This window comes from Pygocentrus nattereri, chromosome 21, assembly GCF_015220715.1.
Source record: "Pygocentrus nattereri isolate fPygNat1 chromosome 21, fPygNat1.pri, whole genome shotgun sequence".
NCBI classification, from domain to species: domain Eukaryota; kingdom Metazoa; phylum Chordata; class Actinopteri; order Characiformes; family Serrasalmidae; genus Pygocentrus; species Pygocentrus nattereri.
This window is the reverse complement of record NC_051231.1, coordinates 17,103,313-17,128,125: the sequence shown is the minus strand read 5'-3', so window position 1 is coordinate 17,128,125 and position 24,813 is coordinate 17,103,313. Positions and strand designations below refer to the sequence as shown.

Genomic DNA, 24,813 nt, shown 5'->3' with positions numbered 1-24,813 from the left:
TTGGTAGAAACTGTTACAAGGTTAGACAGTAATTACTTTACACTGGTAAAATTTCCATTCGCTCCCATGAATTGGATAGGTTAAAGTTAAAAAACAAAACAAAACAAAACAAGCAAAAAAAATAGCATATCTATTGTATCATGGTGCCCTTTCACATGCATACAAAATAAAAATCACTCAGAATACATAATGCCTTCTAAAGGTAGGTCATTTCACAAACAACTGACTTGTATGCTAATTTCCTATTAGGCTAAATTAAATTTTAACACATTATCTGGAAATCTTGTTCAAACTTACAGTGGTAGATATGAAAGAATGCCTTTGTGGGTGGAGCTTGAATAGATCAAGTCCTTACTCTTCTAGTACATAACTTACATAATAATTTGAATCCTGAATCGTTATGTTCTTCATTTTAAGTCAGAAGATGAATAACTGAACAATAAGCCCGCAGTTGAAGGAGTTTACTAGCATAGAGCTTGTGTGAAACATATTTAATTTAACTTTGTGTCATGGTGATAATGTTCAGCTATGCTGTGTTCATTGTTTTTTGCAGACAGTCGATATTTCCAGCTCCGTGCTCACATCTACCAGGCGCGAGGCATCATCGCTGCTGATGACAATGGCCTCTCAGACCCTTTCACTAAAGTTGTGTTCTCCACTCAGTGCCAAGTTACACGGGTGAGTTTAACTCACTTTACGCAACTCATGTACACATACGTGCATAAAGACTAGTTCATAGTATCTACAAAAAAGAATGTGCTTTTTCAATAATAACAATAATAGTAATAATGTAATTTTTTAAATGTAACCAGATATAGAAGTATATGTGTGTGCGTGTGTGTGTGTGTATGTGTAGGTTATGGAGGAGACTCTGTCTCCCACCTGGTGTGAGTTGCTGTTATATGAACAGATCCTCATGGAGGGCAGTAAGGATGACTTTAGGGACGACCCCCCTGTGATCATCATTAACATCTATGACTATAACAAACTAGTGAGCTCTTCTGCACTATCACACGTACAAACATCACCAACAGTACACAAATGCTGGAGTTTGTTTGCCTGTATACATATATACACATACTGCCAAAATGATAACAGTATTAAAGGAATTAAAGGAATATGATAGTGTTGCATATAAAAATGGACAAAACAGCACCATATAGCTAATAACCATAGGTCATTTCAAAGCCTTAATTTTGTCTGTACCTTTGTCTATGTTTATAGATCACAGTGCATCATACAATGTCAGAAAATCTATAAGTATACATATTTAAGATGTGGTTTGAGGTAAGACTGTGATGATTTATTTGCGCAGCTGGCACAATGCTGACTGGTGAAAGACACCTTTCCATTATTGTTCCTGTGCAAAGCTAAAGAATAACCTTCAGACACTAAACATGTTTTAGTTGATTAACTTCTATTGTGGGTAAAGTGGGGAAATTAATTCATTTAGTTAAATACAGGTAAACACTTATTACAGCAGATGTGGCATGTTTTTAATTGTTGTGTTTTGAATTTTAACCAAGGGGAGCCCACAGTCTCTGGGTCGAGCATTTGCAGAGCCAGAGCTGAAATTCGTGGAGGAACCGTACAAGAAGCCCATGCTGAAGTTCTTTGACATCAGCAAAGGGAAGAGCAAAGCAGGAGAGTTACTGGCTGCCTTTGAACTAATCGAACTGGATTATTCTAGCTTTGGAGAGGTCAGAAACTCTTTTTGCGACTGCTAATATAAACAGAATCCAGATTGCTTAGATAGTCAAAAGCACGACAGTGACAGAACAGTGCTTAGTATTAGAAATTCAGTCAACAAATTAAAGTCAACATGAAATATCTGAATGAAAGTTGGGGGGAGGTGATATTATTGGTTAAATATTGTTTTTCCATGCCTACTGGTGCTTGCTGGTGTAATCACAAACCAGACAATGTTTTAAAAGTAGGCAGGAATATATTTAATTACACAAGAATTTGGCCTTTTAAATTATATAATTAATTGTGCTTAATATGAACAGGAACCCTCTCCTTGGATCACCACCTTATCGTGGTGGAGGGGTTTGCGTGCTTGAATGATCTTAGGAGCTATGTTGTCTGGAGCAAAAGCTCCTGGTAGGGTCTCCCATGGCAAACTGGTCCTAGGTGACAGGTCAGACAAAGTGTGATCCATAATAACCCCTATGAAGACACAAAAGCAGGACTTGTGTACCCTGCCCGGAACAGGGTTACCGGGGCCCCACCCTGGAGCCAGGCCTGGGGGAGGGGCTCGCCAGCGAGCGTCTGGTGGCCGGGCATTTACTCATGGTGCCCGGCCGGGCCCAGCCCGAAGGAGTTACATGAGTCCCCCCTCCCATCGACCCACCACCAATGGGAGGGGCAGTAGTAGGGGTTCGGTGCGTTGTGGATCGGGCAGTGTCCAAAGGCGTGGGCCTTGGCGTTCTGATCTCGGTTGCTGAAATTGGCTTTTGGAACTTGGAACGTTACCTCACTGGCGGGGAAAGAGCCTGAGTTGGTGCGCGAGGTTGAGAGATACCGGCTAGATATAGTCGGGCTCACCTCAACACACAGCTTGGGATCTGGGTCCAATCTCCTTGAGAGGGGCTGGACTTTATTCTTTTCTGGAGTTGCCCATGGTGAGAGGCGGCGGGCAGGTGTGGGCTTTCTCATAGCCCCTTGACTCGGTGCCTGTATGTTGGGGTTTTCTCCGGTGGACGAGAGGGTAGCTTCCCTACGCCTTCGGGTTGGGTAAAGGGTCCTGACTGTTGTCTGTGCTTATGCACCGAACAGCAGTTCAGAGTGCCCAGCCTTCTTAGAGTCCTTGGGAAGGGTGCTTGAAGGTGCTCCTCTATTGTCCTACTGGGGGACTTCAATGCTCACGTGGGCAATGACAGCGAGACCTGGAGGGGTGTGATTGGGAGGAATGGCCTCTCTGATCTGAACCCGAGTGGTGTTCAGTTTTTGGACTTCTGCGCAAACCACAGTTTGTCCATCACGAACACCATGTTTGAACACAAGGATGTCCATAAGTGCACATGGCACCAGGACACCCTAGGCCGCAGTTCAATGATTGACTTTGTAGTCGTGTCATCGGACTTGCGGCCATGTGTTTTGGACACTCGGGTAAAGAGAGGAGCTGAGCTGTCAACTGATCACCACCTGGTGGTGAGTTGGATCAGGTGGTGGGGGAAGATGCCGGTCAGACCAGGCAAGCCCAAACGTATAGTGAGGGTTTGCTGGGAACGTCTAGCAGAAGAACCTGTCAGATTGATCTTCAACTCACACCTCCGTCAGAACTTTGACCAGATATCGGGGGAGATGGGGGACATTGACTCAGAATGGGCCATGTTCCGTTCCTCCATTGCTGAAGCGGCTGACTGTAGCTGTGGCCGTAAGGTAGTTGGTGCCTGTCGGGGCGGTAATCCTCGAACCCGGTGGTGGACACCCCAGGTGAGAGATGCCATCAAGCTGAAGAAGGAGTCCTACCGGGCATGGTTGGCCTGTGGGACACCAGAGGCAGCTGGCAGGTATCGACAGGCCAAGCGATCTGCGGCTTCAGTTGTCGCCAAGGCAAAAACCCCGTGTATGGGAGGAGTTTGGTGAGGCCTTGGAAAGTGACTTTAAGTCGGCTCCGAAAAGATTCTGGCAAACCGTCAGGCGACTCAGAAGGGGAAAGCAGTGTGCCACTAGCACTGTATATAGTGGAGATGGTGTGCTGCTGACTTCGACTGAAGACGTCATTGGGCGGTGGAAGGAGTACTTTGAGGACCTTCTCAATCCCACCAACACGTTCTCCAGTGAGGAGGCTGAGTCTGGGGACATGGGAATAGGCTTGTCCATTACTGAGGCCGAAGTCGCTAAGGTAGTTAAGAAGCTCCTTGGTGGCAAGGCTCCAGGGGTGGATGAGATCCGCCCTGAGTTCATCAAGGCTCTGGATGTTGTGGGGCTGTCTTGGCTGACACGCCTTTTCAACATTGCGTGGACATCGGGGGCGGTGCCACTGGATTGGCAGACTGGGGTGGTGGTGCCTCTTTTTAAAAAAGGGGACCGGAGGGTGTGTTCCAACTACAGGGGAATCACACTCCTCAGCCTCCCTGGCAAGGTCTATGCAGGGGTACTGGAGAAGAGAGTCCGGCTTATAGTCGAACCTCGGATCCAGGAGGAACAGTGCGGGTTCCGCCCTGGTCGTGGAACACTGGACCAACTCTTCACCCTCTCCAGGATTCTGGAGGGTTCATGGGAGTTTGCCCAACCAGTCCACATGTGCTTTGTGGATCTGGAGAAGGCATTCGACTGTGTTCCCCGGGGTATTCTGTGGGAGGTGCTTCGGGAGTACGGGGTACATGGCTCTTTGCTACGAGCCATTCAGGCCCTGTACAAACAAAGCAGGAGTTTGGTTCGCATGGCCGGCAGTAAGTCAGACTCGTTCCCAGTGAGAGTTGGACTCCGTCAGGGCTGCCCTTTGTCACCGATTCTATTCATAATTTTTATGGATAGAATTTCTAGGCGCAGTCAAGGGATGGAGGGTGTCCGGTTTGGTGACCTCAGGGTCACATCGCTGCTGTTTGCAGATGATGTGGTCCTATTGGGGACATCAGGCCGCGAACTTCAGCTTTCGCTGGATCGGTTTGCAGCCGAGTGTGAAGCGGCTGGGATGAGAATCAGTACCTCTAAATCCGAGACCATGGTTCTCAGGCGGAAAAGGGTGGAGAGCCCTCTCTGGGTCGGGGATAGGCTCTTGCCTCAAGTGGAGGAGTTCAAGTATCTCGGGGTCTTGTTCACGAGTGATGGTACAAGGGAGCGGGAGATTGACAGGCGGATTGGTGCTGGGTCAGCAGTGATGCGGGCTCTTTACCGGTCTGTTGTGGTAAAGAAAGAGCTGAGCCATAAGGCAAGGCTCTCGATTTACTGGTCGATCTACGTTCCCACCCTCACCTATGGTCATGAGCTTTGGGTAATGACCGAAAGAATAAGATCGCGAATACAAGCGGCCGAAATGAGTTTCCTCCGCAGGGTGTCTGGACTCTCCCTGAGAGATAGGGTGAGAAGTTCAGTCATCCGGGAGGGACTCGGAGTAGAGCCGCTGCTTCTTCACGTCGAGAGGAGCCAGCTGAGGTGGTTCGGGCATCTGGTTAGGATGCCTCCTGGACGCCTCCCTCGGGAGGTGTCACAGGCGAGTCCACCTGGGAGGAGACCCCGGGGAAGACCCAGGACACGCTGGCGCGACTATATCGCCCAGCTGGCCTGGGAGCGCCTCGGAATCCCCCTTGGAGAGCTTGTGGAAGTGGCTGGGGAAAGGGAGGTCTGGGCTTCATTGCTTAGGATGCTGCCCCCGCGACCCGAACCCCGGAGAAGCGGAAGATAATGGATGGATGGATGGATGAACAGGAACATGAGCTCATGTAAAAAAATATGTCAGTTTTGATTTCAGGTTAATTTTAAGAGAAATCTGAATTTGAAATTTGTAAATCCAAGATATGCTAATGTTATGTGTTTGTTTAAGCCAGAAACTTTTAAATAAAATAAAATATCAGGAAATGATGGCCATGAACAGCACAAGAACATAAACACTGACTCAGACATTAAAGATGTTACAGTGATTTATAGCCTTTTGGCTACATTTGTATGATGTCATTAAATCCTATGATTTAAAAAATGTCACGTCCAGCTATTTATGTTTTCACATTTCGCATTGATACAGAAATATGACCATTATGACCAGTGACATGGCTGGAGACATGTCAGGAGTCAAGTAATATGGAATTGGCCCACATTTACTTATTGTATTCGTGGCTTTGTCAGTCACTTGAATGCTGCTTTCTTGTGGTAAATTAAAAAATTCAGTGCATTTGCCATCTGAACACACCTTTTAATTCCACACAACATAAAACTCTGCACTCTAGACAGTGTTGTCAGTCATGTTTTAATGTATATGTGTTTTACTAGCCCCTGTTTATGCGCACTACATACAATGTGGATAATGTGTATATATCTCCAGCCAACCCTGCCGCAAGATGTGGACCCCAGAGATCTGGAGTACCTGGAGGAAGAGGGTCGTTACATCATCCCTGAGGGAGTTCGGCCTGTTCTGAAGAAATTCAGGATAGAGGTACAGTAACAACAACATGGACAAACATAGACTGGTCCAGACCACCACACAGTGTCAACGAGCACCACTCATAATATTACTATTACTGCACATTCTTCTTATGTCTTACTTGGCTTACAACAAACATGAAAACTTCAATAAATGATCTTCAATCACATTCTATTCCATTAAAGGGCCCATATCATATATTTTTCAAGTTGTATTTTTCCCTGAGGCTCACTTAGTGTGGGGTTTTACGTACCAAAAACAGTCTGTTCTGATTGGCTCTCTGTGTTGAGCCTCACCTGCTGTAGGCTATATACTGTATGTGGATATATGTAAATGTTTTTTGTGAGATCACAAAACAGTGAATTCAAATTGAGCTGTTGCTGTAGCTTAATGCTGTGGCTAGACAGCCGGATAGTCCTCCTCATCTGAGTGTCATTTCTATAATCCAAATAATTCAAGGCTCTCCGCTGTAATTATGAGATACAACAATTACCAAGATATGGCTTCCTAGCAGTTGCATTAGCTGTCTTCTGCAATTGGCAGTTTGGGAAAAAGAAAAGTAGTTGTATTTATTCAAAAGTTCCTCCCACCTTTATCATAAGATTCTTCAAATTCAAACATCTCAACATTATTCATATTTAAACATCTCACTTTGGAGAACACCAGGAAGCGAGGAGGCATGTTTACAACCCCAATACCAATGAAGTTGGGACGTTGTGTAAAACATAAATTAAAACAGAATACGATGATTTGCAAATCCTTTTCAACCTATATTCAGTTGAATACACTACACAAACAAGATATTTAATGTTCAAACGGATAAACTTTATTGTTTTTTGCAAATATTCACTCATTTTGAATTTATACCTGCAACACGTTCCAAAGAAGTTGGGACAGGGACATGTTTACCACTGTGTTACATCACCTTTCCTTTTAACAACACTCAATAAGTGTTTGGGAACTGAGGACACTAATTGTTGAAGCTTTGTAGGTTGAATTCTTTCCCATTCTTGCTTGATGTACAACTTCAGCTGCTCAACAGTCCGGGGTCTCCGTTGTATTTTGCGCTTCATAATGTGCCACACATTTTCAATGGGAGACAGGTCTGGACTGCAGGCAGGCCAGTCTAGTACCTGCACTCTTTTACTATGAAGCCACGCTGTTGTAATGTGCAGAATGTGGCTTGGCATTGTCTTACACTAACACACCCCCACACCATCAGAGATGCTGGTTTTTGAACGCATTGCATGGCAGAGTTTTAACTTGCGCTTGTAGATGGAGCGACGAACTGTGTTCCCTGACAGTGGTTTTCTGAAGTGTTCCTGAGCCCATGTGGTAACATCCGTTACAGAATGATGTGGGTTTTTAATGCAGTGCCACCTGAGGGATCGAAGGTCACGGGCATTCAATGTTGGTTTTCTGCCTTGCCGCTTACTTGCAGAGATTTCTCCAGACTCTCTGAATCTTTTGATGATCTTATGGACTGTAGATGATGAAATCCCTAAATTCCTTGCAATTGCATGTTGAGAAACTTTCTTAAACTGTTGGACTGTTGCTCGTGCAGTTGTTCACAAAGTGGTGAACCTTGCCCCATCCTTTATATCCATGCTCCCTTTATTCTCAATCATGACACTCACCTGTTTCCAATTAACCTGTTCACCTGTGGAATGTTCCAAACAGGTGTTTTTTGAGCATTCCTCAACTTTCCAAGTCTTTTATTGTCCCTGTCCCAACTGCTTTGGAACGTGTTGCCAGCATCAAATTCAAAATGAGTGAATATTTGCAAAAAACATCCATCCATCCATTTTCTAAGTCGCTTCTCCGTCAGGGTCGCGGGGGGTGTGGGGCCTATCCCAGCAGTCATCAGGCGGAAGGCAGGATACACCCTGGACAGGTTGCCAGTCCATCGCAGGGCTTGCAAAAAACAATAAACTTTATTAAAATAAATAAATAAATATCTTGTCTTTGTAGTGTATTCAAATGAATATAGGTTGAAATGGATTTGCAAATCATCGTATTCCGTTTTTATTTATGTTTTACACAACATCCCAACTTCATTGGAATTGGGGATGTACAACAGATGTTTTTTTTTTTTTTTGGCCAGACTGTTGCTTTCATTTACACCATTTTACGTTGCAAAATAATTTTTAAAAATGTAATTGTATAGATATTTGGCACAGTTTAATAAAGACTTGTACTGCACATCCTGTTCCTCATCTGCTACTCCAGCAATGTTTCTTAGTGCATGTTGTCCATATAATCAAAGCACTGACAAAATGTACCAGAAGTATTAAAGTACCTGCGCTCTTGAGCGCCTTTCTTCTTAAGTGTTTTTGCCTTAGTGCATCTAACCTGCGCCCCCATGCTGCAGGTGCTGTACTGGGGTCTACGTGACCTGAAACGTGTAAACCTGTTCGAGGTGGAGAAGCCTCAGGTATGGATGGAGTGTGCAGGGCAGATGATCGAGTCAGAGGAGATTGAGAACTACAAACAGAACCCCAACTTCAGTGAGATTGTCAAACACTTCGATGTGGTAAGATTGTTAACTCAGACTAATTTATCAAGCTAGGAACTGGTGATAATGTAGAGGAAGAGGTCAGTACTCACACAGTGCAGTTAAAGGTTTGCATAAAAAATACATTTACATGCAAGTCAATGGTATTAATAGAGAATTTGTCCACATTGCTATGAGTATTTGATTGCATTGGTTCAAGTGAGTCAGGTACTGATGTTGGTTGATTACTTGTGAACCACAAACACCACTCTAACTTATCCCAAAGGTATTGAATTGGGCTCCATCACTCCAGAAAATGCAGTTCCACTGCTCCACAGACCAATGCTGGGGGCTTTTATACCACTCTAGCGATCCCTTACGTTGCATCCACTCCAGTCTCAGTAGAGTCTCAGTCTACTGGCGGTTCTTTTCTGTGAAGATTTTACAAAGCTGTGTGTGCAATTGTCACAACTTTGTCATAAAGGGTACATCCAAGGTTTGAAATACAGGGGGTCCTGGGGAATTTGGGCCCCCCTTATTAACTTCTGACGTTATGCTGTCCATTAGGGGAAACATGCTCAAATTCAGGGAAAGGACATTGTTTATTATGCTTCATTAACAAAACAGCAACCTTCCGTCTTTGACATTCTTAACTAACTAAAGCTGCAGCACTGGTCCGCCTCAGGGTGGCACTGTTCCCAGTTGGTCCTTCATAGCCTATCAACTGTAGCTATGCCCAGGACAACTCTGAAAAACTTTACAATGTGCTGTAGCATAATCACAAATCTGAGAACTTGTCCAGTCACCCAAGACATTGTTAGAAAGAATTAATTGTTACTCATTTCTCAAACCGAAGATAAAAGAGTATAGGAAAATCTTAATGTGTGGAAGATGGCATTACCAAATAAGAAAGGAGCATTTCCAGAAGTAGAATTGTTAATCCAACTATTTTGTTGCCACTGAGACTAGCATCACTACCACCATAGCAAGTGAGGCAGCAGCCAGCCAACACTGGAGAAACCAGATATCATGGGACCCCTCCAAATATCAGGGAGAACTGTATGCATTGGATGCAACTTAAAGTAGCTGAATTCACTAATTAGAAGGGGTGTCTGGATACTTTTGGACATGCAGTGTCTCTTTTCTATCTAGTATCTAAGATCCATTAAGTCTTAATTTGTGTTATCTCTTTGATGTTATATAATCAAAATTCCTATATTTCATGTCCTTGTAGTGTAGTTTTATATAATTGTATGAAAAAGTTTGCATCCTTTGATGCACATTATAGTTTGTTTGCCGAATACTGACAATAACATACTGAAAAACCCAAATGAAAGATACAAGAAGCCTGTGCGAAAGTTATAGCACAACTTATATCTTAGGTTTTATTTATTTCCAATACGTTGACCTCAGCAAATAAATTGAAATTGTGATTTGAAATTGTAGTAAAGAGCCATATTTAATTAAGTAAGTAGAAGATGTATTCATTTTCACTAATACCTAATAGTCTTTTGTCTACTAATTTGGTGTTGTATTGTTTGTTTCATAAAGCTGCCTTGTGATACTTTTAAAGTACAAAAAGAGTTATTGAGAAGAAATCCTATTCCCCATGACGTGATGGACTGACTGAAGGTCAGTGTATTTGGATGCATAACGTTGTTCTGGAGATTTGTGTTCATTGTGTGTCTGCCTTCAGCAGACAAAACAATATGAACAAACTTCAGCTACAAGCAGAATCTACAGAGAACAAAGTGTAGTGTAGCCTAAATCGTAAAAAAAATTAAGATAGAAAGAAATTGTAACTTCGGCATGGATTAAAGCTGCTTTACACACTACTGTCTGTAGATTTTAAATTAAAGCTTTGTTCATGAACTTTAAAGTTGCCTTGTTGAGTAAAAGACTCTGAGTTCCTCCAATACTGATTTGCCTGCAGAATACAGGAGCTGTAGTTTTCTTATTTTTGGGATCCTTTTTGTTCTAAAGTCAAAAAGCTAAATTGTATTTTTTTATGTGTGAGCAACAGCAAAGCAGCAAAAATCTAAACAAACACATCAGAATGAAAATAGCAATAAATTAATTATGAACTAAATTACTAAAATAGAGCTCACACTCATAAATGAAAAGAAGTAAAAGTTTTTTCATGTGACAATAGTCAGAGATGTTCAGTCTCCTTGAAGTTGTACTTGAATACATCTGACTGGCTAGTGAAATACAGCTAACTGAGCTAGTGAAACTCACCCTATTACCCCATTCATGAGCGCATTTCATTTAATTTTTCCATTGGAACTGTTACGCAAGACATCATTTTCTCTGCCATATAGAGCTGTTTCATCATATAGATCATATAGCTGTACTTTTCTGGACATTTCTCTCTGTAAGTGCTGAAAATGGGCAGCATTTGGTTTTAAAATGGTTTCGTCTCCTCCTCAGTCCACCTATACCTCAAACCGTGACTGTTGGAGCTAGACCTTCAATTTGCTTGAGTTTAGTTCCCTCCAATTTGGGCCATAAATGAGAAAACTCTCTCGAAACCATCCTATATGGTAATTCCCTGAGGGACAGTAGTTTATTAGTGTTAAGCTAACAATAATTCACATTAGCATTTTTGTTAGTTTTTGATTAAACAGAGACATTTGATAGTTCTAAAACACATTCTGTGTTTAACTTGAAGCTTATAACAGACGTAGTAGCATGTTTCACGTTGTGGCAGTTGCACAGTGATTGTTTCAGTAGAGAGGCTTGTGTAGAGCAACCGAACCCACTGATTAAGGTGCCGTCTGTGGAGTCTTTTTTCTTTTTTTTTCTTTTTAATTTTTTTTATTAACATGCATATAATATTACAAACAAGGACATCCATAATAAAGATAAAGTATTGACATATATATTCAACAACATGAACTAAACACAAGGAAAAGGATAGTTAGTCTGTGGAGTATTTAAACTTTCCAAAAGGCCTGGAGTGATGTTTTCTCATGATGTTGGACTCTTGGAAGTCAAAGTGTGATTGGTTGATTCCTTTGGCACTTCACAAATTTGCAAATAGGAAAATTTGCTTAGCTATATGTACCTAGATACCATGGAGAAAAACACTTCCTGATTGGCCAGTTTCCCTACTGGGTGTTTTAAGAATTTAACCCTGTGTTCAAACTTGGTGTTTGTTATGAACAATCCATTCCTGGCACAGAAGTCCAATAACAATTCACCATTTCAGGCAGGCTATGAGGCTGTGAGTGCACTTTTCATGGAGGTTGTTGGGTCACGTTAGTCTGGGTGTTCACTCCAGACCTGTTCGCCCTGGGATATCCTACCAGGAGCATATTGCTCCCAACAACTTAGCTCTGAAGATCCCTAGACCACACAAGCCCTTCCGCCATGACAAGGCCCCAATCCAGAAAGGGATTTTTCCCTTTTCATGAAAACCTTTTTGGGTGTAAACGTAGTCAGTGACCCAACTTTACAACATCTGGCAGGGATAAAGCTGAAAGTGACGTATTTTGAAGTACTGCTCACATATTCAGTGGTTTATGTATAATTTGCTGAAATCTATGAAAAAAATATATGTTCTAATCAGTAGACGTAAATGAAGAATTCAAATGTATGTTTATGTTTGTTTGTGTGTTCAGGAGCTTCCTGAGCTGGTGTATCTGCACCCTCCTCTCACCATCTTTGTGATGGAGCAGCGGGCATTTGGTCGGATGGTGCTGGTTGGCACACATGTCGTTCAGAGCCTAATGCACTTTGCTCCCAAAGAGCTGGATGAATGGAAGGATGATGAGGAGGAGGAACCTGAGGGTATGAGAGTGGAACTGTTCCTGAAAAAAACATGCCAAAGCCCAGATACTGTGTGTTTTAAAGTGTCTTCAGTTTACAATAACTTAAGCATATTAAATAGATCTAGTCATTATCTGTGCCAGAAGCTAGAAACTAGCTTAGACCACAGGCCACATGTTGTGATGTCAACTCATTTGTTTAAACCATCGATGGGCTACAAGACTTTCAATATGTGCTTTTTACACTAGTTTAAACATTTATTAACTGTCAAGTCATTATTTAGGCAAAACCTGCTTTTCATGTCAGAGAAGATGCTTTAATGAACATGAAGCTGAATGTTAAATATAGATAGAATATATAGAGGCTTAATATACCCGCAGTATTAGCAAATGGCTTTTTTATACAAAACCTTTGCAGGAATTTTTTTATTTAGTAACTGGAAGAAAAATCAAAATAAGACAGGGTGTCCCTACACTTTTGATGGCCAGTCTGCATAACAAAATGTTTATATTGATTCCAGAGAAAAAACCTCCAAAACGGAGCACCCCTCTGCAGACGGTGATGAGCATGGACCTGAGAGGGCTTCCACTAAAGGACACCAAAATACCCATAAATCCTCTCAATCTGGTCACTGTGAGTTTTAAGACTGATTCTAAGTTAGTGTCCTACCATCCTCAGTAAAAATATGTACGAGTGTTCAACCACTTGTAAAACGTCCTGTTTTACTAGTGCATAGCTATGAGGTAATGGAGCCAAAATTCCCTTTGCTACTTGTCAACAAGGTGAAGATTAGAGAAAACACAAATAAAATGAGGCAAAAGTGTGTTCTGACCTTTGTGATAGGCAGTAAAAAGAGCTACACACCTGAAAATGTCCATATACAGTGTTAGGGTAATAATTAAGAAGTTTAAAGCAACCGGAATAGAAGTAAATCTGCCTCAAAGAGAACACAACTGTGTTTGTATGCCAAGACAATGGTTAGAGAGGTCAAATTTTCACAGATGGAGATTTGCAGAATATGGAAGCATCTTGAGGTCATCATGTCCCCCAAAATTAGAATTAGATGCCACCTCCATATGAAGAAAAATATTTAGGAAGTGTGCCCAAAGAAAACATTTTCTGTCAACTAACCACAAATGTAAGCACCAGGAGTTCACAACGTGGTACTGGAACTTTGACTAGCACTGGATCCTATGGTCAGTTGAGACATACGTCAAGCTTTTTGGCAGCAAATACTCAAGGTGGGTTTTACAGGACAGGTAGACAGAAAGGACCTCCAGTGATTCTGAACATTTCTCTAAAAAATCCGCACAAAAATGATTCATTGACCACAGAAGGAAACTTTTGACCTGGTCTTCTAGTCCCCTGACCTGAACTCCATTAAAAGCCTGTGGGGTGAGCTGAAGAGGAGAGACATAAAGAGAGGACCTAGGATTGATTGACCTCAGATTGGTCACTTTGTATTAATCTCAAGTATTACAGGAGAAGACTCATTGCTATTATTGGATTGGATTGGATTCAATTTATTGTCATTGCTTTAACCGAAGCAAGCAACGAAATTCATTTATGAAAAAGAAACAGAATACATTGGGTAAGAGAGGATAAAAATACCCCCCCAAACTGAGTTCCTAAGGAAACTCAGTTTGGGAACAGGGAGAAAAAAAGACTCATTGCTATTATGTTAGCAAAAAGAAATTTAATACTGCACACAGTATTAAATCCAAGATGACAATGATTCTGATATGTAATTATGACATCCTTTGATAAAGGTTTGCTTCCATTGAAGGTTGGATCCCTTTCATATTTTCAGTTCAAGATTTAGCTAAATAACTCTACCTTTTTCTTTTATTTTATCTATTAATTGCCATAATCCTAATAATTATGGAGCTGACTATAAGTCAGCCTTGCTTCCATTTATTTATTCCAACTATTGCACTGAAACTTTTGGTCTTCCAAACAGTAGGTTTGTCCTAAATTAATTTTCAAGTACATGGAAAAAAAGAATGCATTAAATATATTTATTATTATTATTTCCATATGCGTAAAAATACTACAGCAAAGCAACTCTGTCTTACTTTTGTTATTTGTAATAAATTCTATTAATGTGGAAAGGATGTACACATTTGAATCAAGTACATTTAGTGTATCAGTTTTTCAGTGTTGTTTATAAGTGGTGTCTTTAAAACTTTACTCCCATTCCGAGTTTAGCTTGGCAGATATACAGTATGAAGCAGGTGGCCGTTGGGGAACAAGTCTGGGTGCAGTGACGTCGGTTGGCTTCTTTGGGATATTAAAAATAGCTCTTAATGAGTAGTTTCCATGTGTTTCAGCCCCCCAACCATTAAGTATGTGTGTAGCCCTTTGGACCTTTGATTGCAGCTTAAAGCTGGGAGTTCACTTAATGCTTCAGTTTGCCTCTTTGCTTAATCTGGCATCAAGCACATTAGCAGAAACCCTACCATGACTGCCCAGCAGGAGATTTTCAATCAGTGTGTGTGTGTGTGTGTTTGTGTGTGTGTGCTTTGCAATCAAGGCCTTTTTAGTGTTCACTGTGCTCTGTTTATTCAGGACAAAGGATTGTTTTTTGTTTGATGATTAATCAATATATTTGCACATTCATTTAAATATGCATTTATAATGAATGACTTTTGAAGTTAAAGGCCAATAGTTTCACCAAAAATCAAACGTAGCCATTCCCCCTACCCTAGATATAGTCAATCAGCCAAGGCATGTTTGGAGCCGAAGTTTGCTTCCTTTGTATTGGAGCTATGAGGCTTATGTAGCTAACAAGTGATAGAAGGTTATACCCCACCAATTAGCATTTTGCAAAATGTATACCTAAATTATCACATTTGCCACAAACTGTTTGACATAACATTGTCTAAAAAAGTCACAGTGACATAGCTAAAACCAATATTAGTCTTAAATTCTGAATTTTGTCTACATTTTGCCCATGTTTAGATATACAAACATAGCATGCTCAATATATCACCACGTAAGTCTTTTTAAGTATTTATAAGTCTTTATAAGTATTTAACCTCTCCACATGGCTAAAAACAAGTGTGTGTTGATTTCTGTATGCAGTGCTTATTGGTTATTCATATGCATACATTACATTAGCTTTATAGCTCCAGTGCAAAAATACCAAACATATAATTCTGGGTATGTTTGGCAAACTGTTGCTTTTATTTTTTTATTTTATTTCTTTCTGTCCTATTCTTTTTAAAGGATGGTTGGCAATTGAATGGTTTGTGATTAATATTTCAGGCTCCGCTGAAAACAGTGATCAAAAAGGAAGAGGAGCTTGAGGAGGAGGAGCCAGAAAAAGAGGAGCTTGATTGGTGGTCAAAGTATTATGCATCTCTGGCAGAACTTGAAAAGCAGGTGAGAAATGCATTATTTAAGCAAGGGAAATTAACTTAAATACATTAGCTGCACTGTATAACAAAAAAATATATTAAACCATATGTAATTGGCTTTGAAGGAATATTTTGGTGAAAAATCAAAGTTACATGTTTTTTTTTTATGTAGCTAACATGGAAGTATAATGGAAGCATATATTCCACCAATTAGCATCAATCTATTAAATCATCACATGCTTGCTTTGAGCCATGTTGAGCTCTTTTAAGTAGTGTCAAACAGACTTTCTTATGTGGTTTTGGACACTGTATGAAACAATGTTGTCTGTAGAGATTAACAAAAGTAAGCCCTCAATTTCTTCCATTTGAGCCATTCTTTGATGGATTTTCTTATGTGTTTGAGATCATTGTCCTGTTGGAAGGTCCACTTCTTTAGCTTCAACGTTTCTGACAGACGGTCTTACATTCACCACAAGTGCTCCCTTGTATGTAAGATAATTCATAGCTGGTTCTATAATTGCAAATTGGCCAGGCCTTAAGGCAGCAAAGGAACCCCCAAACCATTTCCACCACCATGCTTTACAATCGATACAAACAACTCTATTTTGACTCTTCATACTGTAGAACATTGTTCAAGGAATCCAAGTCATTGTCTAATATTCATTAACAAACTTTAGTCTTGCCCTGATGTTTTTTAGACAGCAATGGCTTTCTCCTAGCACATCTCCCATGTGGATCAAATTTGTACAGTCTTCCTCTACTTGTAGATGTACTTTTACATCAGCATTGGCAAAAGCTACCTGCAGATTCTGTGATGAAAGTTTAAGGTTTCTAGAGACTTCTTTGAGCATCTTATGGTCTGCTCTCAGGTTAAATTTGCTGAGACAGTCTGGTCCGGACTGGTCCATTGGTGTTGGTGGAGGTTTTATTTTCCTAACAATGGAACCATTGATTTCCAAAACTTAGGAAATCTTCTTAAACCCCTTCCCAGACTCATAGGCATCTACACCTTTTTGAAGGCCTCAGAGAGCTCTTTTGATCTAGACAAGATGATACCACACATTCCAATGAAAAAGAGAAAACCAAGTTTAAATAAGATAGTATTCTCCAAGAGCGTCTAATTGGGTGCACTCAGTTTTAATTTGACACAATTGAAGTATTGATGTTTGTAGAGGTGTACTTACTTTTTCCATGTCAGAAATTTCACCTTATATCACCTTTATCTGTCTATCTGGTACTTACTTCTTCACATGGCTGTAACAGTATATCATGCAGTGTCTGAATGCACATGAATAAATCTATTTACTTGCTTTGAGGAATAGGTGGAAAATGGTGTAAATTAGATTTTATGCCAACTTATTCTTTACATAGTAGGTGTTTTATAAAATTGTTTTCTTCTGTTTCAGGAAGATAAAGATGATGACATGGATGATCCACAAGATGGAGGTAGTGTACTTTACTATTTATATTACACATTATCAGGAAAGCAAATAATTTATTAGCTCTAATTGATATGGCCATGTTAAGGGCCAGTTGTGATAATGGGGTGAACGAAGACGACACAAACTCACTGTTGTGTTCAACCATGGCGCCATTTTTGTTTATGTTTATTCATGTTGGCTGTAAACAAATATAGGGACGTAGTTACATGGAGACAGAGTGATCCTAGACCCCTCCTAGATTTCTGATTGCTCTAAAATGAAAGAAACCATAAACAAATCCTCATTTGCCAAAAACAGTGTTCCAAACTCTAAGGTCTGTTATCTCTGATTTGGTAATGGATGACTAATTCTACGAAATGTCACAGCTACAGTAGGCTATCTGGTGGTTATCATCCCCACTATAACAATGTCTCTGGGACATAACGCTCAAACTGTAACCAAGAACTCTGAAAATGCTATTCTGACTCTGCCACTGGCAAAATCATGTTCATTATCAGTGTTTAATTTGACTTTTTGTCATTTGTGTATGGCACACAAGGTAAGTGCACCAAAATGTCCTATTGGGAAATTGTGGTTAAGTGGTTATTCAAGCCTGTTTGCATGATCTTTGATTGTCCTAAACATCTGTAAATGCATCTTCAATTATTTCATTCACTCCAGAGGGTGGGAACTTTAATATGGCTACTTTAGAAGAGGAAGATGATGCTGTGATTGTTGAAATAGAACCTCCAAAACCAAAGAGAAAAAAGATTGCTACATTACAGGTTTGCAAAAGTATCTCTTTGTGTGAACAGTATCAGAGAAAGGTTTGGACTCACCTTAAGTATGAAAGTATGGCTTTGGTAATTCTAAATGCTTATGCATGAAAATGTATTGAAGACAATGTATGTGTTTGATTGTATTTCCAATTTTTGGTCACTGTAGAATTCCATATTTCATGGTTTGGATGTCTTCATTAATATTCTAAGATGTAGAAACAATCCCTTCATAAATACATTGTATTCTACACTCGACATTCAAGCAGCTTCATGATGAACCACTTGAGATATTTTTCAAATAGACTTGGAAAAGATATGCACATGCTCACACTGCGCTGATCAAGAAACAACTTAGAAAAAAAAGTATGCAAATGTTTGGGCACCCTGATCAAATGACACATTTTGTTGATTTTCATAGTGAAAAGAAGTTAACACATCATTTGCAGCACATGTGTCATGCTGAGGTCCTGGTGGGCCAAAACACTGCACACTGCAGCATGCTACCTCATTAAACACACTTGATTCAGCCCATCAGCTAATTAGCAAGGCCTTCAAACGCTAATCTCAGCAGCACTTTGGCCTGGAAAGTTCCCAGTTTGAGGGCCCTGATCCACAGAGAACACCGACAACAACAACTTCTGCCCAATTACTGCTTATTTGCTGAATTTAACTGGGGAGAAAAATAAAAACATAAAATATGTGGAACATTTTTTCCTGTAGAGGATGTGCTATTTTCACTCAGAAAATCAACAAAATATGTCATGTGTCAAATGTCAAAATATTTGCATCCCAATGTTACAGCATTTTACAGTTGTTTACATTGGGCATTTTGTTTCATTCAGTAGTCTATTACAGAATGATTGTGACTGTGTTTGTGACTATTAAATCATGTTTATTTGTCTTGATTTCTTGCTTCAGCTTTACAAGTCAGAGCTAGAAAATGAATTCAGTCAGTTCATGGACTGGTTGCACATATTTCCCATATACAAAGGCAAGTCGAACTTTGATGATGAAGATGAGGATGAAAGTGAGAGAACCATGGGCAAATACAAGGTGAGCTGTGCATGAATATAATTAAAAAAAAACTAATAATAATAATAATAGTCTTTATTTCTATGACATTATAGCTACAATATGTCAGCATGCTTTACACAGAAAGATAAGTAAGACATTAGAAAGACACAGAATTGTGGCCTACGTACAATAATTGCACTACAAATCACAATACACTGGGCATCTAACCTAAACAAAAATTTTAGAAGCTATATGAGAAAATTGTCTTCCACCAGGTGAGCTGTAAGTAATCCCAGCAGCTTGCAGTAGGCCAGCCTCAGCTTAATGAAGAAGAGTCTGGAGGACAAGCTATAAGCTTGACTATTGTAAATTATATTGTAATAATCACAAGGGCTTTATACCCATCTACACAACTTTTGCATGAGACATGCTTGCATATATGCCTCAGTTAGGATAAAGAGATTATCTGCACATATGAAATAGTGTAATTGTGGACCTCACTGATGCTGTTTTGCTATTGCAGGGGTCATTTCTGATCTACCCCATTTCACCTGAAGAGGAGGATGCAGACTTCCAGATCACTAAAGGAATCCCAAAAAATGCTCCGATCAAAGTGCTTGTCCGACTGTATGTGGTGAAGGTAAAAAAAAAGATATAAGATAAGATATAAAGATAAGTTTATATATATATAAACAGAAACGAGAGGAATCAAAACAAAGAAGCACATGGACACGTAGACAAACACACATGGAAGACTGGAAGGGGCCAATCGTGACATGCAGTTTAGTGAGCATTTTAATTTTGTGTCTGATCTACAATAAAAAATGACATTAATACAACTAGTTCATGTTAATTGTTGTCACACTAATATACAGCTTCACATAAAGTGTCTTTATAAAGTTATACACAAAGATAAAAAGACAGAAAGAAAGAGGAAATTTTAATCTCTGCTGGAAGTTCTGACAAGTAAGTCAAAATGGGTGGAGGGACCTTATACATAAAAGTTGGAAATGAAATTTGTTTCTGTCCTGTTCTTTTTCCTAAAGGCCACGAATTTGGCCCCAACAGACCCAAATGGAAAGGCTGACCCATATGTGGTGGTGAAGGTGGGGCAGCAGCATTTTGACTGTAAAGAGCGCTACATTCCCAAACAGCTCAACCCTGTTTTTGGAGAGTGAGTACCAACAGATGTTTATTTATTTATTAATTTATTTATTCATTTGCCCACAGGACTGGCTTTATTGTGTGTTTTTGTTTCTTTGTTTTTTTTATTTTACTGATCTTCAGAATTATAATTACGAATCTCTATCTAGAGATAATCTATCTGTCTATCTGTCTATTGTTTGTTTGTTTGTTTGTTCGTTTGTTGTATGCAGAAGTGTGAACATCCCTGGTCAAATGTTTTTTTGTTTTTTTTTACTTAATACACTGTGTACAGGGAACAAATTTACATATAGTGTTTTTCTGCTTATTTTACTGTACAATTTCTATTTATTTGAGTTTCATATATTGGAAAAAACAAAACTTGGATATAATGTATGCCATAACATATGTAATATCATTACATTACATAATGTAACAAAACATGTTAATTGATCAGGAGTGTCCAATCATTTGTATCTCACTGCTTCTCAGTACTAGATATATTTTCTCATTTTCCCAGACAATTGTAGTTTGCAAAATGTGGAGGGAACAAGAAACTTGCTTCCTTCTAAGATTAATCATGGCATACCTCAAATGAAAGCTAATGAAAATATTTGATAATTGTCATGACTTGAATTAATGAAATGTTAATTAATTTTTAATTAAAGTTAATGGTTTTGTTCTGCTCCTTTTGTGCCCTTATCATCTGATTTCATGTTCACAGACCTCACACTGTGTACTTGTAGAGTAGGGCAGGGCAAAATCTTATGGTGATATATCATTATATACTGAGAATTATTACATGCATAATTATTGTGTACACTGTACCAAGAATTCAGGCTGGTTCAGGCTTATTATTAAGGTTTAATTTATTATTAAAGTTTTATTGCCCAGCCTTTTTTGGCAGATGTTTTTGATTGGCAGTTTGTGTGTCCTACTGTTTTGTGCAGAGTATTTGAGCTGACCGTGTCATTCCCGCTGGAGACAGAGCTGACCCTCAGTGTGTTTGACCATGACCTGGTGGGATCTGATGATATGATCGGAGAAACCCGCATTGACTTGGAGAACCGATTCTATAGCCGCCATCGGGCCGGCTGCGGACTTGCGTTATACTATGACAAGTGAGTGACCACTGTTCTGAGCAGTATCATCATCAACATCATTATCCTTATCACCATCATCTTTACTGAATGACTTCTGGTCAAATGTGACTTATACAGTATATATATATATATATATATATATATATATATATATATATATATATATATATATAAGTCAGTTATAACCCATAATAACACAAATGCCTGTATACTTATGTCTAATGTCTTGATGGAACATCAAACCCCTGATACAGGCATTCATTTTAAATCTAATTATTCAGTAAGTGCTTTAAATTAATCAGTAACTAAATTTAGTCAGTGCCATAGAAATAATGTATGTTATGTAATTATGAGAATGAAGAATGTAAATATGAACCCATAAACAGGCCTCTAGAGTTTCAGGGCAGTGTCCAACCCATCGTGTTTGGTGTGGACCAGTCGAACTTTCTTTTTAAATCAGTCTGTTCTGGCTGGTGTAAACACTCTTGTTGGTTCGCTTCCAAATTAATCCTCATTCAATATCACTGCTAATGGAAACACATTTTTGTGATGGCCTGCACCAAATGAGGGAATTCAACATGACAGCATGGTTGCTGTTACAGCAGATGAGCAAATAAATAATATGAAGCAATGCGTTTGATTTTGGTTGTTTTACTGTTGCCTATATATATATATATATATATATATATATATATATATATATATATATATATATATATATATATATAAATAGACGTTAAGCATTTCTGTTTTCATTCAAAGGAGGTTTTTGGCTCAAATGATGGCAAATGAATAGCAGAGCACTACAGAATTTCTGATCAATAACAAACATTAACATATGTAATTTAATGTAACCAAAATTAATGAAAAAGATACAATGTCGCAAAAACCCAAACTCTGATTTGGATTTTAGCAAACAAACTAAGTGTGAAAACAGCAACGGGGAATAAGGAAATCATTATTTTATACAGTTTTGGTCACCCTTTACTGTAGGTCATGTTCATAAGGCTACATGAAAATTATACAAACATTTATGACAACTGACACAAACCAACATAAACGTTTATAAATGTTTATTCTACTAAGTCTCAGTGGTTATGAAGGCTGATTTTGTCAGGTGTGTCAGGTAACACATGGGTTTTTGCTGACATGAGTTTGTGTCATAACACTTTTTGAGGTGAAATGACAGCATTTTGTGATGGCTGATTTTGTGGCTCAGTGTATTTGTGTTATATCAAACCCATGAAGTGAGGCTGAGATGCTTTTACACTTTCCGATATCACTGAAATGAACATCTACTGTAATTACATTGTGAAGGTTTTGATATTGGTACTCTGTTATGACAGAGTTATGTATATTTTCTCTGCCTCAAAGTAAAATGAGTATTATATTTATGCTCATACAATCTTTATGAATCACCGTGACATTACCATGACTGCACTCAGAGTTACGCATTTTTCTCTGACCTTAAAGTAAATTGAGTTTCATTCATTTTTTTAAGAAAATATTGTTGAATCCTAATGGTACTGCCAAAACGCTGAAATGAGTTATGAATATTTTATTTTATTTGGCTCTTAAGTAAAAAGAGTCATCTGTGCAGTCATTTTTTTGTTTGCTGAATATTTTGTGCCGCTCAAAACATTTACTTCTGTCACGATTGGCCCGTGTTTTGGTTTAGTCCATGTGCATTTGTTTTGGTATCTGAAGTCCTGCCCCTCGTTTTGTAACTCCTCCCCTGATTGTCTCCACCTGTTTTCCACCTGTTCCTTGTTATCCCTGTTGTATTTAAGCCCTGGGTTTGCACATTGTTTTTGCCAGACTTTGTTTGATGTATCGGTCTCTGTCTGATGTTTTGGTCTGTTGTTAGAACTGTTTGCATGCTTGTCACGTTTGTACCTGAGTCTGTCCGTATTGACTCTATGACCCTGGACCGTCTTGACCACGACCCTGGATTTGCCCCTAATAAATCTTGCTTACCCCCCCGCACATGCGTCCGCTACCTCGCTCCGCGTTACAACTTCATGGAGTCGGGACTTTCTCTCTTGGAGTTGGTGCTGTTAGAAATCGTTTTCCTGTACACAACATTCAGTTGAAAATCTACCTTTTTGTGGGACAGTTTCATGCCATTTCATCATCTTTGAGAATGACTTGGGTTAGAAATTTTGTCAGGATTAAATTGTCCAGTACAGTATTTTAGGAATTGCATGTGAAATGGACATTATTAGAAACAGGAGGAAAACTGTGAAATACACACATTGCCAATAAAAAGTCAGCTGTAATTACAGTTATAACAGTTTTCCCTCTTACCCTAAATGTAGTCAATCAGCAAATACATTTTGGTGTTAGAAGTTTGCTATTACATGTAGTTAATCAATGTTTTTAAAGATCATAATTATATCTTTGCCTCACACAGTGCTTGCTTATGTGGTTTGTGACACTGAATGACTGGTATTGTTCTAGAGAAAAATGATTTTCTCTGTAATTATTCTGTAACACTATAGAGCTTTACAGCTGTTTGTCTCTGAGTGACAATAATTCAGAATGAACGTTATTTAAACTGTCACTTTAATCTTCACTCTCATCAGTAGTTATCTTATTGTACTCTTTCATCTTAATGATTTTTCTTGCACACCTTTTGATGTTGAAGATGCTGAGCTGCAGCTGCTGCAGACTGCTTTTCATTTCTCTTTGTGCTACAAGATTAACTAAATGAGATTAAGCTGCTGAAGCACGTGTCTTGTGATGGCAGGGACGGCTATAATAAATGGAGAGATGCCAAGAAACCCTCTGCCATCCTGGCTGAGCTCTGCCGAAAAAATGGCATCCCACCCCCAGAGTACAGAGAGATGGAGGTCAAAGTTCTCAATAAAATCTACAGGATCCCCCCTGAGGCTTTTCCAGAAGGTCTGTAGCTTTTCTTCTAAACATACATTTTAATTATCTTTAGTGCACACATTCAGTAATAGCCATATATATACATTGTTGTGGTCTTTTGGGGTGGGTTGGGGTGGGGTTAGGGGTTAGGGCACCAGGGAAAATCATACTGTAGGATTAAATTAGTAGTTTTGTGAAAAGAAAAAAAAAGAACTTTGGAAAACCCTCCAAAATGTGGTTGATCAGCTAAGACATATTTGCTGGCTGACATGCACTGGTAATGTAGTGCTAATGTAGCTTACAAGTAAAGGAATCCTATATCTCGCCAGTAAGTGTTCCATACCTAAATCATTGTGCACTTGCCACAAATGACCCTGTGTTAAGTATTCTTAAATAGACTTGCTTGGTGGATAGATAACGGTATCTTTATAAATGGACGATTACAGATCAAATTCAGGGTTCAAGATTACTGCTACTACTGTTTTTAGCATGTGCAGTGTACTTTTGTCAATCAGTATGTCATACAGTGTCAGAAACCACGTAAGCAAGTCTATTTGGGATAGCTTAACAACTCTGTGTGGTTTTAGGGAAGCACAAAGCTAAACTGGTGAATATATGCTTCATTACTTGTTAGCTACATTAGGCTTATAACTTTTTTGAACATCTAAAGGAGCAAAAAGCAGACACCAACTTGCACTTGGAGAAAACATAAGGGGAAAACTGAAGGTTTAATATTTTGCCAAACTATTCCTTTAAAATAGGGTGAAACA

At 39.4% G+C, this 24,813-nt stretch overlaps 1 protein-coding gene across 1 annotated transcript in view; it reads left to right on the top strand.

The window, feature by feature from the left end:
- Window positions 1-24,813, top strand: part of LOC108424672 (fer-1-like protein 4) — a 69,673-nt gene that overhangs the window by 34,260 nt on the left and 10,600 nt on the right. Inside the window, exons 25-39 of the mRNA XM_017692848.2 lie at window positions 554-678; window positions 857-991; window positions 1,527-1,700; window positions 5,987-6,097; window positions 8,457-8,618; window positions 12,203-12,371; window positions 12,871-12,983; window positions 15,618-15,734; window positions 17,116-17,155; window positions 17,812-17,915; window positions 18,828-18,962; window positions 19,447-19,563; window positions 19,970-20,097; window positions 21,017-21,187; window positions 23,919-24,073. Of these exons, the coding sequence (XP_017548337.1) occupies window positions 554-678; window positions 857-991; window positions 1,527-1,700; window positions 5,987-6,097; window positions 8,457-8,618; window positions 12,203-12,371; window positions 12,871-12,983; window positions 15,618-15,734; window positions 17,116-17,155; window positions 17,812-17,915; window positions 18,828-18,962; window positions 19,447-19,563; window positions 19,970-20,097; window positions 21,017-21,187; window positions 23,919-24,073 (1,956 nt within the window). The remainder of the gene's footprint in view (window positions 1-553; window positions 679-856; window positions 992-1,526; window positions 1,701-5,986; window positions 6,098-8,456; window positions 8,619-12,202; window positions 12,372-12,870; window positions 12,984-15,617; window positions 15,735-17,115; window positions 17,156-17,811; window positions 17,916-18,827; window positions 18,963-19,446; window positions 19,564-19,969; window positions 20,098-21,016; window positions 21,188-23,918; window positions 24,074-24,813) is intronic.